This window comes from Orbicella franksi, chromosome 15 (assembly GCF_964199315.1).
Source record: "Orbicella franksi chromosome 15, jaOrbFran1.1, whole genome shotgun sequence".
Classification (NCBI taxonomy): Eukaryota; Metazoa; Cnidaria; class Anthozoa; order Scleractinia; family Merulinidae; genus Orbicella; species Orbicella franksi.
Window position 1 is genome coordinate 11,709,136 of NC_138159.1, and position 12,697 is coordinate 11,721,832.

The 12,697-nt window shown below is 38.6% G+C and overlaps 1 protein-coding gene across 5 annotated transcripts in view; it reads left to right on the forward strand.

Moving 5' to 3' along the window:
- LOC145469970 (cyclin-dependent kinase 14-like) overlaps positions 1-12,697 on the forward strand; it is a 60,754-nt gene that overhangs the window by 26,646 nt on the left and 21,411 nt on the right. For all 5 annotated transcript variants that reach the window (XR_014042405.1, XR_014042406.1, XR_014042407.1 and 2 more), the window contains exons 8-11: positions 3,564-3,626; positions 5,619-5,680; positions 10,367-10,428; positions 12,453-12,513. Coding sequence is in view for 2 of the 5 variants with exons in the window: in XM_081453797.1 (XP_081309923.1) it covers positions 3,564-3,626; positions 5,619-5,680; positions 10,367-10,428; positions 12,453-12,513 (248 nt within the window). In the remaining 3 variants the exon portion in view is untranslated. The remainder of the gene's footprint in view (positions 1-3,563; positions 3,627-5,618; positions 5,681-10,366; positions 10,429-12,452; positions 12,514-12,697) is intronic.

The following is a 12,697-nucleotide window of genomic DNA, read 5'->3' on the forward strand; positions in this document are numbered from 1 at the left end:
GCTTAAAAGTGCTGAATATGCCAACACCCATCTTCTATGTCACCAAAATTTTGGGAAAGATTCACTGGAAAGGGCTGTGAAGAAAGTGTCTGGGGCGAAATCTGCACTTCTAGGTATGTGGAAAACTATGTTTGATATGGTTCGCTCCCACTATCCAGACAGACCAGACAAGTGTCTGTTCTGAAAGGCCAAATTTGTCTTAAAGAAAAACCTTGGCATGACTAAGCTGTTCTCAAGGGAAAGATCAGAACTGGCCCATAGACCAAGGAAGGACATTGACCCTAATATTTTGGAAACCAGTGTTGAAGTTTTGGCAACGTGTTCAGACTCTGCTAATCTAATGCACACTAAGAGACATTATAACACGAAATATATTGCCTCTGTGAGAGAATCTGTCAACAGTAACAAGAAACATTGTGCTGGTAGGTTGTGCGAGCACTACAATGCAATTGCTCAATGATTTGGATTGCCAACAGCAAGTGTTTCAACCCTTAAATGGAAATGTATTGCTCTGCATTCTGGGCATAAAAACAGCAGAAATTACACCAGTGAAGCAAATATTAAGTTTGGTAAAGTTTCCAATACTGGCACAAGGATTCCCTCCATTAATGTTCAGTATTGCAGAGCATTTGTTAAAATGGAGTGGTGAATGATTCCCTCACCTAAGAGATTATTCTACCATCAATAGCACGTATGCAAAGGCCCCCTTTTAATTTGGGATATATCTGGCTGAGCTACATCAATGAAGACGATCATTTGAGTCCTGTAGAGGAAGAAACAGAACAGTTGCTTGTAGAAAGGAAGTCGGAGAAAGAAAGTGACAACAAACTTGTCAAACCAAAAGCCTTGCCTTGTCATGACTATCACTGAAATGTTATAGTACTGAACACTAACCTATTCCTTGAGAAATCTTTCAGTGTTGATAAAGAGAGTGGATGTGAGCACTGGACAGGAACAAAACTGGCTGTTGTAGTTTCTTCGAAATTTGAATACTCAAATGGAGCCTCAACTCATGTGAATGAGCGCTACCAACTGAGACGGCCAAAAGCAGAAGTGATGACCCATTTAAGATAAATGAGAGCATCTTTGATGTTAGAAGTTGTGGAAAGTCTTTAGTGGGGTGAAGATGTTGCACTCAATGGGGAAACCGCCTTAGTGGCCCTGATGTTCCATCTTTTAAAATACTGGAAATTCTTCCATCTTATGGTCCTCTTGTTGTTGGAAGAGTAATTATTGCATTGGACTGTGAGCCAAGGCCTTTTAACTATCATTTGGTAGATGGAGGGCCAGATTAGAAACACTCCCATGTTTATTAACAGTAATAGCGGCATCCATAGAGTTTTGAATGGAGATGAATGTCCATGCTTGTATTCAAAGAAAAGCAGAAAGAGATAGTATAGCAAACGAGGCAGAGAGAGGTAATTTCATTTTGGGTCGTGCAGCAACGCTTTCAAGAATGTCAACGATTGGTTGGAGAAATTGGAGAGCTATTTGGAAGACAGATCAGTTAGTTCTAAAAAGATCAAGAGTATTGCACTTTCCTTGGGAGATGAGTTGTTAGCAGAAATGAATATGTGGTAGGTGTGAAGGAACTTGCCGAAAGATGGAATGGGTTTCCACACTTCGGGCAAACTCTTTTTGCAAAGACTCCTTTGGGTTTTGTCAGCAACCACTATATATCTCATCTCCTGGAGGCTGATATTCAAACTTATAGTAATGTCGAGCAGACAAGAAAAAGAAACCTCTGAAAGATTTGATTGGATTCATCTCAATCTTAAGTGGTATGATGACCATGGAAAACTGTTTCCCAGTGGCTACTATGAGGAATGATGAGTTTGTAGTGATGCAAAATGTTGTGGAACAAGAATATTGCCTCTTGACACTTAACACAGATACCAAATCCATTGCTTACAAGCATTGGTCATTATGAAGAGCTGAAGGTTGTTGAGAATCTGATGAAAGATGCATTGGCTGAGCAAAAGATTAAGGAGTAGAATCTGTTGTCAGAACTGCAGGTAGGCATAGAGCGATATGGACAAATGGAATATTTCTTGCCCTCAAAAGCACTTTAAACTATTAATTTGCTCAGACATGGTCTCAGTTATGAAGATTTAATCCATTTCAGAAAGGTGTTCCCTGTTCCAAAATAGTTTGAAGGAAGAAATAAAGAAAATGCATGGAAAAAGAGAAACAGAAAGGAAGAGAAAATTTGCCAATTTCCGTAGACCAACAAATTTTCTCTGGTAAGCTTCTCGCGGAAAAAGTAACAGGGTTGATGGAAACCCTCAGAGAAATTTGTAACTGCACTGCTCCCACCTGTCAATGCAGAGTGACTGGTGTAAAATATGATCTGGTGTCATGCATTATGGAACACACCAACAAAATGAAGATAACTTTGGGTAAAGAAATTAAAGCAATGAATCAGAATACCTTGGAAAAAGGGCTAAGAGAGGTGCATGGAGTGTCAACAAGTTGGGCCATACTCAGCGTGAGGGAGAGATTAGCAAGGGCACACAACAAAAAGTGGCTTCCACCATCCCAGACCACCAAGGAGACACCCCAAGACAAGGCAGTACTAAATGAAGACTTCCTTTTTATTTTTTGTATTATCAACAACATCATGGACTCTTAGTAGAGGGATGCATAAAGACTACTTTCTTACCTTTCCTGCTATTGATTTCTTCATCGTTGTTAGTTCTTCATTACCAAGATCGTCCAATGACTGTGCCTTCTCTGGCATTTGATTTCTTCATCATCTCTACTTCTTCATTATCGAGATTGTACTCTATTAATTGGGTTAAAATTACCCTACAGATGATACCAGCGGCTGGGGGGGGGGGGGGGAGGGCATTGCTACCAAAGTTGCCATAGGTTTTTTTTTGCAGGGGCTGGGGTTTGAAGGGGGGCTATAGGAGATACCATGGGTTTGTAAAAGGGAGCGGTGGAGCTGTAGGAGATACCATGGCTTTGTAACAGGGAGTGGTGGAGCTATAGGAGATATCATTGGTCATATGGGGCTATAGAATATGCCATGGGTTTGCAACAGGGGGGTGGTGGTGGGACTATACAGGATACAGTGGATCTCAAATTAAGGGTGGCGGTCAAAGGAAGAGGCAGTCATTTCCATCACTTATGGTGGGTCCTAAGTATGTATAGTAGTTTTTACCAGTTCCTTTTGTACAAGAACATGTCCATCTTTTGTGTGTTTGGATCATTTTCCATGTTTGACAGTCAGACAATAACACGAAAATGACATTGGACATGAAAATCTTGATCTTGGTCTTGCTGGTAGACCGACAGATGGTTTTTTCGAACTTACCTAGCCTAGGATATGCAGTGCTATCCTTTCCTGATCTTTCGCTAGTGTCTTCCTCTGTGCTGCCTGGCATGCTGACATGTGCACCCAATGACACATAGCTTTGTCTCTTCAGAATTAATCTTCAACCCAGTTGCCTTACTGTTGGTGCTGAGACTTCTCACTTTCCATTGGATCTGGCCTTTTGTGCTGCATGTAAGTGTGATGTCATCGGGACTGACAAACATTTATGTTGTTTGATTTATAGGACACAGATCTAAATAACTACCTTGAAAAGTATCCAAGAGGAATCCATCCCTATAATGTCAAGGTAAGCAGAAATATTGTTAACTTCTTAAATTATTATAGTGGACGGAGGAACAAGAAGTGAAATTTGTGTGGTTCAACCAGGTCAGGTTCATTCTTACTATCTCCACCTTAGGTAGAAAATAGATTGCATGTTAGCCGATAAGCTTCCATGGACTTGTATGTAATACATAATATTATAGGAACAGCCAGGATATACATTTACCTGCAGCAACCTAGCTGCAAAACCCAGTCCTAAGAATAAGGTCTATACTTGTGAAGTCATGCCTTCCTTTTTAGTGCAGAGTGCAATATTGGGATGGTTTAGGGGGATGCTGTTTGCTAAGTCACTAACACGATAAGGTGTAAACTTAAATGTTTGTTTAATTAATTAATTTCAATTAATCAATTAGCCTTGCAGGAAGGGGACGCAAAACGTGTCATACTTACGTTGGTTTCTTGAAAACATGACAAAACTATAGGTGATATGTTTTTTGCAAATCTCTTGCTATCCTTGTGGTGCTATTTTCTTAAGAACAAAAGCAATGTATGCGAAACGCATGCACAGATAAGTTAGTGGCAGTGTCAACTACATGTTAGGTGAAAGATACATTTCACATGGGATCACACACAAACACAGGGTTCTTTTCCTTGTGGCAGAACACAACATGCAAGACGCATGGGAGCAAAAAGTTCATATTCAGCCGAAACTTTCCCGCCTTAGTTACATGTAAAACTAGTAAATTTGTGACAAAAGAAACTTTGCAATTATTGCCGCAGACTCCATGGCACTTACTGAAACCTGCAATTAATTTCATCAGTCCTTGAGGTGACTCGCTCACCAATGTAAGATATAATTTCAGCCAAGTAATGATCTCTACCTTCAATACTTCTCGTTGAAATGCTCCTCTGTTGTATTGATCGATAGCATTGTGTATTAGTTTGACGTGAATAAGAACACACTATTCTGTGACTTGAAATGACCATTTGATCATTTGATTAGGTCTCGTTTATCGGTGAAATGAAAATTTGCGTTTTGAATAAATCAGCATCATTCCTTTTCAAATTTTCTTCAGATATTTAACTTATATTCCATTTATCTTCAGCAGTGAGAAAAAAAAATACACATCTATTCTTATATTTCTGAGCTAACAAGGATATCATGTTGCATACCTTGGCAAGGAAAACAACAGTATCAAGTTACAAACGTTGGCATGAGAAGTTATTGTCACATTTTCTACTTCTACGTATTATTGAATTTAAAATGAATGAAACTCAAAGTAAAACACTCCGATAAATTTCAAAACCGTCTTGACATACAGTAATTCCAAGTTATTTTCGGGCCGTGGAAGAAAATACAAACATTAAAGATACACACTGTTAAGATTATGCGTTATCATATTTTTGTGCAATCACATTCTGCAAAGGGGCAAAGGCCTAGTTGACTACCAAGGGAGAGAACAGCAGGGGTGAGGACCTGTGTGACTACTTTATTGGAGCCGTAAATTGCACTCTGCACTATCTGAGATTGTCTCACTAGTTAATGTTTCCCAACATTTGTTTCTTACGTGGCTTGAAAAGTTTCACTTTGGTTATTTAAGGAGGCTGACAATAGTTTTTATCTCTTTTAATCCATAATAATTTGATGGAGCATACTACAACTCTCTGTCAAATGATTCTGCAATAATGGTATCACACAAATGCCCAATCATTGGTAAACCAGTTGTGGTCATCCTTTTTATATAACAGGTTACCATAACAAGAATACAACCTCCTCATGTATTCTCTTATCATTGCGATTTGTACTATTCCTTAACAATGCTATTGGGCTTTAACTTTAACTTAACCTACAGATTAAAACCTTAAGTCAGTGGCATCAAAATTGCCATTGTTTACAGATGCTCCATTTTCCAAGTTGGGTGGCTCAGAGCTACTTTGATTTCTCTCTGTATGTAATGTTGTCACTTTGGATAACTTCAGTGGCATGGAAATAAAATCTATTTTTTCTTTTTTGCAGCTCTTTCTGTTCCAGCTATTAAGGGGTTTGGCATATATTCATGAGAGAAAAATTCTTCACAGGTTAGTGTTGATAAGACACAATCCTTCTAGTATTTGCTAAATGCTCGAAACATTAAAGGCTTTACAACTGGCTTGTTACTTGTAGGTTTTCTACTTATATAACTCTTTTTGACTAATTGGCAAATGTTCATGAGATATGTTAAGGATTTTGCTATACATGTATGTAAGTGCACCAAGAACATTTTGACCCTCTAGCACTTCCTGTCGTTAATTTATTGTCTGCCAGCAAACAATGACTTACATGTAACTATCCTGGAGAAATAGAGTTTTAGCAATGCATGGAAACCTAACCTGGTAATTATGTATTTGCTTTAAAATCATATTTGAAGTGGGTGGTTGTCCTATTGCAGCGCCTGTGAGAGAACAACTGGTGAGACCTATACAAACCTTGGAAACTACCAACATTATAGCTGGTAATTCCCAACAGAATACCTATCGGACTCTGCCTAGTTGGGGGTCTTAATGAATACACTGAATGTGATGCAATTTGGTACAATCACTCATCCTCTTTTCTCCTGTGGGTGGAGCATAAAACTGTCTAGTAGTGTGTTGCTGTTCGACCTCATTCCAGTTTGTCCAGCCTAAGTCTTTGCACTCAGCTTCAGCCATTCTCCTCCACATAAATGTTGGTCTGCCATGCTTTCTCTTGTCCTCAGGGAATCCTGGTGAGAACAACTCTGCAGTCATGGTCTCTTTCTGTTCTCAAGACATGACCAATCCATCTCCACCACCTGACCCTTACAGTTTCCGAGATGGGGCTCTCTTCAGCTTTTTCATAGAGGTCATGGTTGGAGATGCTGTGTGGCCAAAATTTGTTGAGGATTGTCCTTATTCTTTTTCGATGGAAAACATCCACTTACTCAATGCCTGCTGATGTAATCCTCTGCATCTCAGTGCCATACAACGGAACAGAGGTGACACAGCCCTTAAGGATTCTCAGCTTGGTAAGCATGCTGTACATCTGTGACTTCCAGATAGGATTGAGACTTGCTTGTGCTCTTTTTGTGATTGGCAGCCTATGTGTGATGTCTTCGTTTGATCTGCTTTCTTTGTGGACAGTGGCTCCCGGATAGATGAAGGAGTTGATGTCTTCAAATTGGAAGTAGGTATTTGTTTTTAGCACCTTTGTCGTGTTGGTGTTGATGGAGAGTATGTGTATGCTGAAATCTGATGGAAGTGGCTGCACTTTTCTCGGAGATCTTCCTTCTCAGAACTCTCTTGCATTCAGGGTTTTCTTTGTTATCCAGTAACTCATGATGTTGAAGAGAAAACCAGACATACTGCAGACCTACTTGGCTCCTGTCTCTACTGGAAGCCAATCTGATGTCTGTCAACTTTCAGCAACACAGCAGGCGCTTCCATCCAGCAGGAATGTCATAATGCTTAAGAATGCTCCAGAGCTTGTCTCTTCTTACACTATTGAAGACCTTCTTGAAATCGATGAAACCAATCTGCGAGGGTGCTTGCCACTCATCACTTTAATCCACGATATTTCTCGGGATAAAGATCTTTATTTATTAATTTTAATCTCTTTTCAAATACGTGCTCTACATTGATATGATGATTTTTAGCAAGTGGTCAGTGGCCACCAATAATCAAAACATGTCTAGCTTGGTTATGCAGGAATTCAAAGATTGTGCCTCAACAGCATTCAGGGGTAGGCTATTCCATTCCCTGATCATTTGTGAAGAAAAGTGAGAACAGTTGGTAATTTGCTTCAGACGCTTGGAGTGTATACAAGAATTTGTGCACGTGCCTGCTACAGCTTCTCTAATCATTTCTGTTGGTCTTTCTCAACCAGGTTGTAGTGCATTTTATATGGCATTGGTAGCCTTTCTTTCCATCTATGTACTTGTAAAGTTTCCCCACTAAAGTTCCATCAGTATTTCTTTGGCACCGGCAGTCCTTTCATGGTGATTTACAGCAGTATGTAATGTGCTGTTCTGTGTTGCACCATTTCCACTATATCATTGTTTTGTTTTGGCATGTGGATCCTGAACTTTTGAAGCATATTCCACAGTGGACTGGAACAAACTAGGGGCGTAGCTAGTGGGAGTGGGGGTCCTGGGGTACCTGTGACCCCATGTTTTGTAAGCCTTTTTTTCAGCAAACAACCTACAACAGGTGGTGAAAATGACATGACAATCTGGTTAGTACCCTGACTTTGACACAGTGTGACCCCGCCTTTGAAAAATCCTGGCTACGCCCCTTCAAACTCTTGTAGGCAATTCACTTCACTTCTGGAGAGATAGTGCTGAGGTTTCATCTCAGAATGCCTAGTCTCTGGTAACTTTTTGTTACATGATTATGATGTTTGATATGTGTTGATCTCCACGTAGGGAATTTACATCCCTTTGTGACTCCACAACCACATATAGCAGGTTGCAATCTGCAAAATAAATAAGTAAATAAATAAAAATAACTGTAATTTTTTAAACTCAGTCTTTTCCACTGAGGGATGTCAGACTGCACTTGAGCCATATATATCTGAGTACTTGCCTGTAACAATAACTTACTGCTCTCCTTGCAACTCAATTCTTGCAAGTCACACACATGACCCTTACCAACCATGGTGGACTGTTGTTTAACAACATAGCAGTGCACTAAACCAGGAACAGAAGTTCGGGAAGCATGGCAAAGGATATTTTAGCTTTCCAGTGTTGTAGAAGGTCCTAAATATTTTGTTCCCTCCTGTTTCTTCCCAGTTTCAGGTGTGTCTTGCTTCAGACAGGGTGATGGTCACTTGTTGTATCTGCTCCTAGGTGTACTATGACGTCAAGTAATGATCTCCTGAATTTTTCCAAATTGAAACATGATCAATATGATTCCTATCGTGGCCATTTGATGATTTCCACTTGTAATTGGAGATGTCCTTATGCTTAAAACAAGTGCCACTTATGACAAAACTTTTTTCAGCATAAAAAGATGCAAATCTTAGGCCATTATTATTCATTGTGCTGATCCTTTGTTACCCATGGTGCCTCCTTCCCAGCTAATCTTGTCAGATCCCACCCTGGCATTTGCATTGCCAAACAGGATCAGTAGGTGGTGGGATAGTCTGGCATCAATCTCCCTCTGGAGCAACTCATAGAAGGCCTCCTTGTCCTCATCTCTTCTGTCATTCCTGGGGCTGTAGATCTGAATCACCTTTATCTTCACGTACTAGGAGTAAAACCGTGCACTGATGATCCTGTCTGTAATGGGGTTCCATTTCATTACTCATTAATAGCATTGCTCATCACATTATGGCATCCTCTGTCACCTCCAGAATAGATGATTGTCTTTCCTGTCATTGTCCTGGCTTCCTCAAAACCTGTTCACCTGTTATCTTATTCAGGTCAAGAATGCTCAGTTTTTACCTTCTTGTTTCCTTCATAAGTGTTGCTGTCTTTCCAATGGCATATGCTGTTCTGGTGTTCCAGCTTCCTACATTGAAGAAGTCTTTGGACGTAAGCAAGGAATGTTTTATGCAACCTTGTCATGCTTCTTGCTTCTTTATGGCTTTCACCTGGAGCAGTCATAGCGACTAGTTGTCACTCCACTGTATAGAAACTGTATATCCTGGCTACATGTGTTTCTGTATCTTAATTTAATCTCCCTTACATTTTTGCTCCATCCCTTTCTTAATTCCCAAAGTCATTAAGAAGCTTTTGTGTCAATGTCTGATCAGGAAAAAAATTGGTTTGTCATAAACAGTAAAATAGTTTTTTCTGAAGAAAGATAATTGTTTTGCTGTTGATAACTACTCTTTTAGAGTGTGCTATTGTTAATTTTCCCTGTATTTTGACCGTTTCGTTTTTGATAAGGTGGTAAGTGCAAAGAAGAGGTTCTGAAACAAACCTGTCGGTAAGCTGTCAGCCAACAGGTTACTGGCAAGCTACTATACTGACAGGCTACCAACAGGTTACTGACAGTTTTCTAAAACAAAAAGTTTGCTGTAGAATAGACAGGAATAGAGTATTATATCCAATCAACAAAATTGTTTAAGAAACCCCAAAACAATAATTGTTTTGACTTTTGTGTTACTAATTATTAGTAACACTTCTCATCACAACACAAAATTACCGATCGATGTCAGCATAGAAAATATTGATCATGAAGTATTCTTTAAAAACTTAATTTTATATCAGATTTGTAATTGTGTAACTTAAACGGACGAGAACATCTTAAAGTTTAAACCATATAAAGCAGATTTCATCCAAAAGTTAAAGCAAAAACTACTGCATAACTCTTTCTTGTACAATACAATTCAACCCTGACATAATTTTAGGGGGCATGGTACTTAGTCGATCTTTCCAATATGGTGGCAGAAATGGCTTTACTGTATTTGTATAAATACTCTGGTCATTTTCTGCAGTCCTGGCACTAGACGTAAGCAGTGATTACCAAAACTCAGAAGGTCATACTTTTCTATTCAATTTATTATATATCTCAGGTGCAGTATGGAGAAACAACATCAGATCACTAACTGCTGGCCAACTGTTGGTCTGTGTTTTGGCCAAAACCTGTCAGCCATCTGTCAGACAACAGTTGGCCAACAGTCGCCTTACAGACGGCTGACAAACAGCCAACAGTCGGACAGCAGATGGCTGACAGTCGGCAACAGGTTTTTTTTCAGGACAGTTCTTCACAGTTACTTATATGGTTAAGGTTCTAGAAAAACTTTGCCTTTATTTTTTCTCACAGGGACTTAAAACCTCAGAACCTGTTGATTAACGAAGTTGGAGAACTAAAACTAGCTGATTTTGGTGAGCAATGAGATGTTTCTCTAGTAGACTGTCACAATTATATTAAAGTGTATATGACATGACAAATAATTTCTGCTTACTAGAAAGGCCTTTCAAAATACAGAAGAATGGTGTTTTTCTTTTTGAAATATGTTTTTTTGTTTTAGAGATATTGATGTTTGTCTGTTATGCAAATTAAAGCAGTGACGACGTCATATTGTTTGCAGCTAAAAAATGGTAAATACTGAATAAACAATATCCCTAGAAATATTGAAGCAGTGTTCTTGAAACTTGGCACCACAAATGTACTTCACAAAAGAAACAAAATGACACTGTTGCCATAGCCACTCTTTCAGCTCCAGTCTCTTTCTGTCAAAAAACCCAAGTTTAATATCCCCATCTGTAACATCTAAAGTGAGACAAAGGGTCCTACTTGGAACAGACATAGTTCCCATATTGTCTTAACTCCCATCATTAGATTGGGTGGGGTAGATGGTTCTTGGTTTAAGACAAAAACTGGGAATTTCAGTTTTTATTAAGACAGCACCAGCAGCAAAACTGTTGTCATAGCAACAGCCCTAAGGTTATCATTTTGTTTCTTTTGTGATGCACATCAATTTTGTGGTGCCAAGTTTGAAGAACACTGCTTCAATATTCCAGAGATATCATTTATTCAGTATTTTACCACTTTTTAGTTGCAGATCTTATGACGTCATCACTGCTTTAATTTGCATGACAGAAAAATGTCAATATCTCTAAAATGAAAAAAGATATTTCAAAAAGAAAAATGCCATTCTTCTGTATTTTGAAATGCCTTTCAAATAAGCAGAAATGATTTTTCATGTCATACACACTTAAAACAAATGTCGCAGTTTAGTCTCATTCCAAATTCTGTTACAATCAACTCTCTCTAAAGCAGCCACTATCTGCTCAACTCCAGCTGACCACCTAAGAGAGTTGTTTGCCTTCTTGAATTAATGTAATTTGACACTATAAAAATACTGTAATTTTAGAACTGGAACAAGATCTTACAATTCGATAATCAGTTAAAACACACATGGATATCTTCATTTCTTTGACCGAGTGCCCTTTTCTTGTTACATGAAATTTTGGTCATTTTACCACTTTTTGTATTTATATCCTTAACCAGAGTTCTTTGAATTTTGTCATATTTTTTCAAGTAGTAGTCATCTGCTACACAAGGCCCCTGCTGAAACCATGCTAGTGCTGAAAGGATCACCCTGCTTAAATAAAATTGACTTTCACTCTCACTGATTTATTACTCACAAAGCCAGTGCAGCCCAAGGGATAATAATATTTCTCTGAAGCATCTCATTTTGGGGTTGTGAGCCCATATGAAATCACAAGTAATTGCTGCTGACATTTCAAGGGTTGGCATGGTATGCTTGTTCAGGAATGGTGGATGTATTTTGTATGGTTTTGAAGCCTTTTTTAGGCACCAACTTGTCAGACTGTTTGCGTTTACACCAAACAATGTATTTAGGGTTCAATCAGTAAATTCATGTTCGAAAACCTAGGAAAGATAATACAATGTTTTTGTCACAGTAGCACTTATAGTTAAAATTAAGGGTGTCTTTAACAGGTTGTACTGTTACGGTGATATCCTGTTATAGCATGGAACACAACTTGTTCACTGACGATTAGGCATTTACATGACGCCAATATTGAACATCGCCTGATGAAGAGTCGTATCATTCATCCATAAAAGTACAACTACTAGAAAGTGCTGCCCAGAGTCTGTTTCCAGTAAACTTGATTCTTTCCTAAGTCATTCCTTCTTAAGTCTTTCTTTCCTGATTTCAATAATTATTAATTCTGTATAACTTTAATACATTGGTAGTGGTAATTTTAAAGTGATCAGTTACTGAACCCTATTAAAATCCCGATGACATGTTCCTTCACCAAATGTTTATGATAAATTTCATTTACTTAACTGATAATTCATATATTGTTCTACTATGATTTTTTGGATACAACCTACCATTTTATGACAATTAACCCTTGATTATACTGCCTACATGTAGGTTTGGCCCGTGCCAAGTCAGTTCCTAGCCATACATATTCACATGAAGTTGTCACACTATGGTGAGGAAAAAAATAATAATCATTAATTTTTAAATTACCTCGCTTTACCATCTAATTTAAATTACCTTTTACCAATTCTTTCATCAATAAAATTTATGTATGACAGAAAGGAATTCTATACACTGTCCATTTTTGAGAATGCCAACGATATCCTCTGTGAACATGGGCTCATCATGCACAGAAC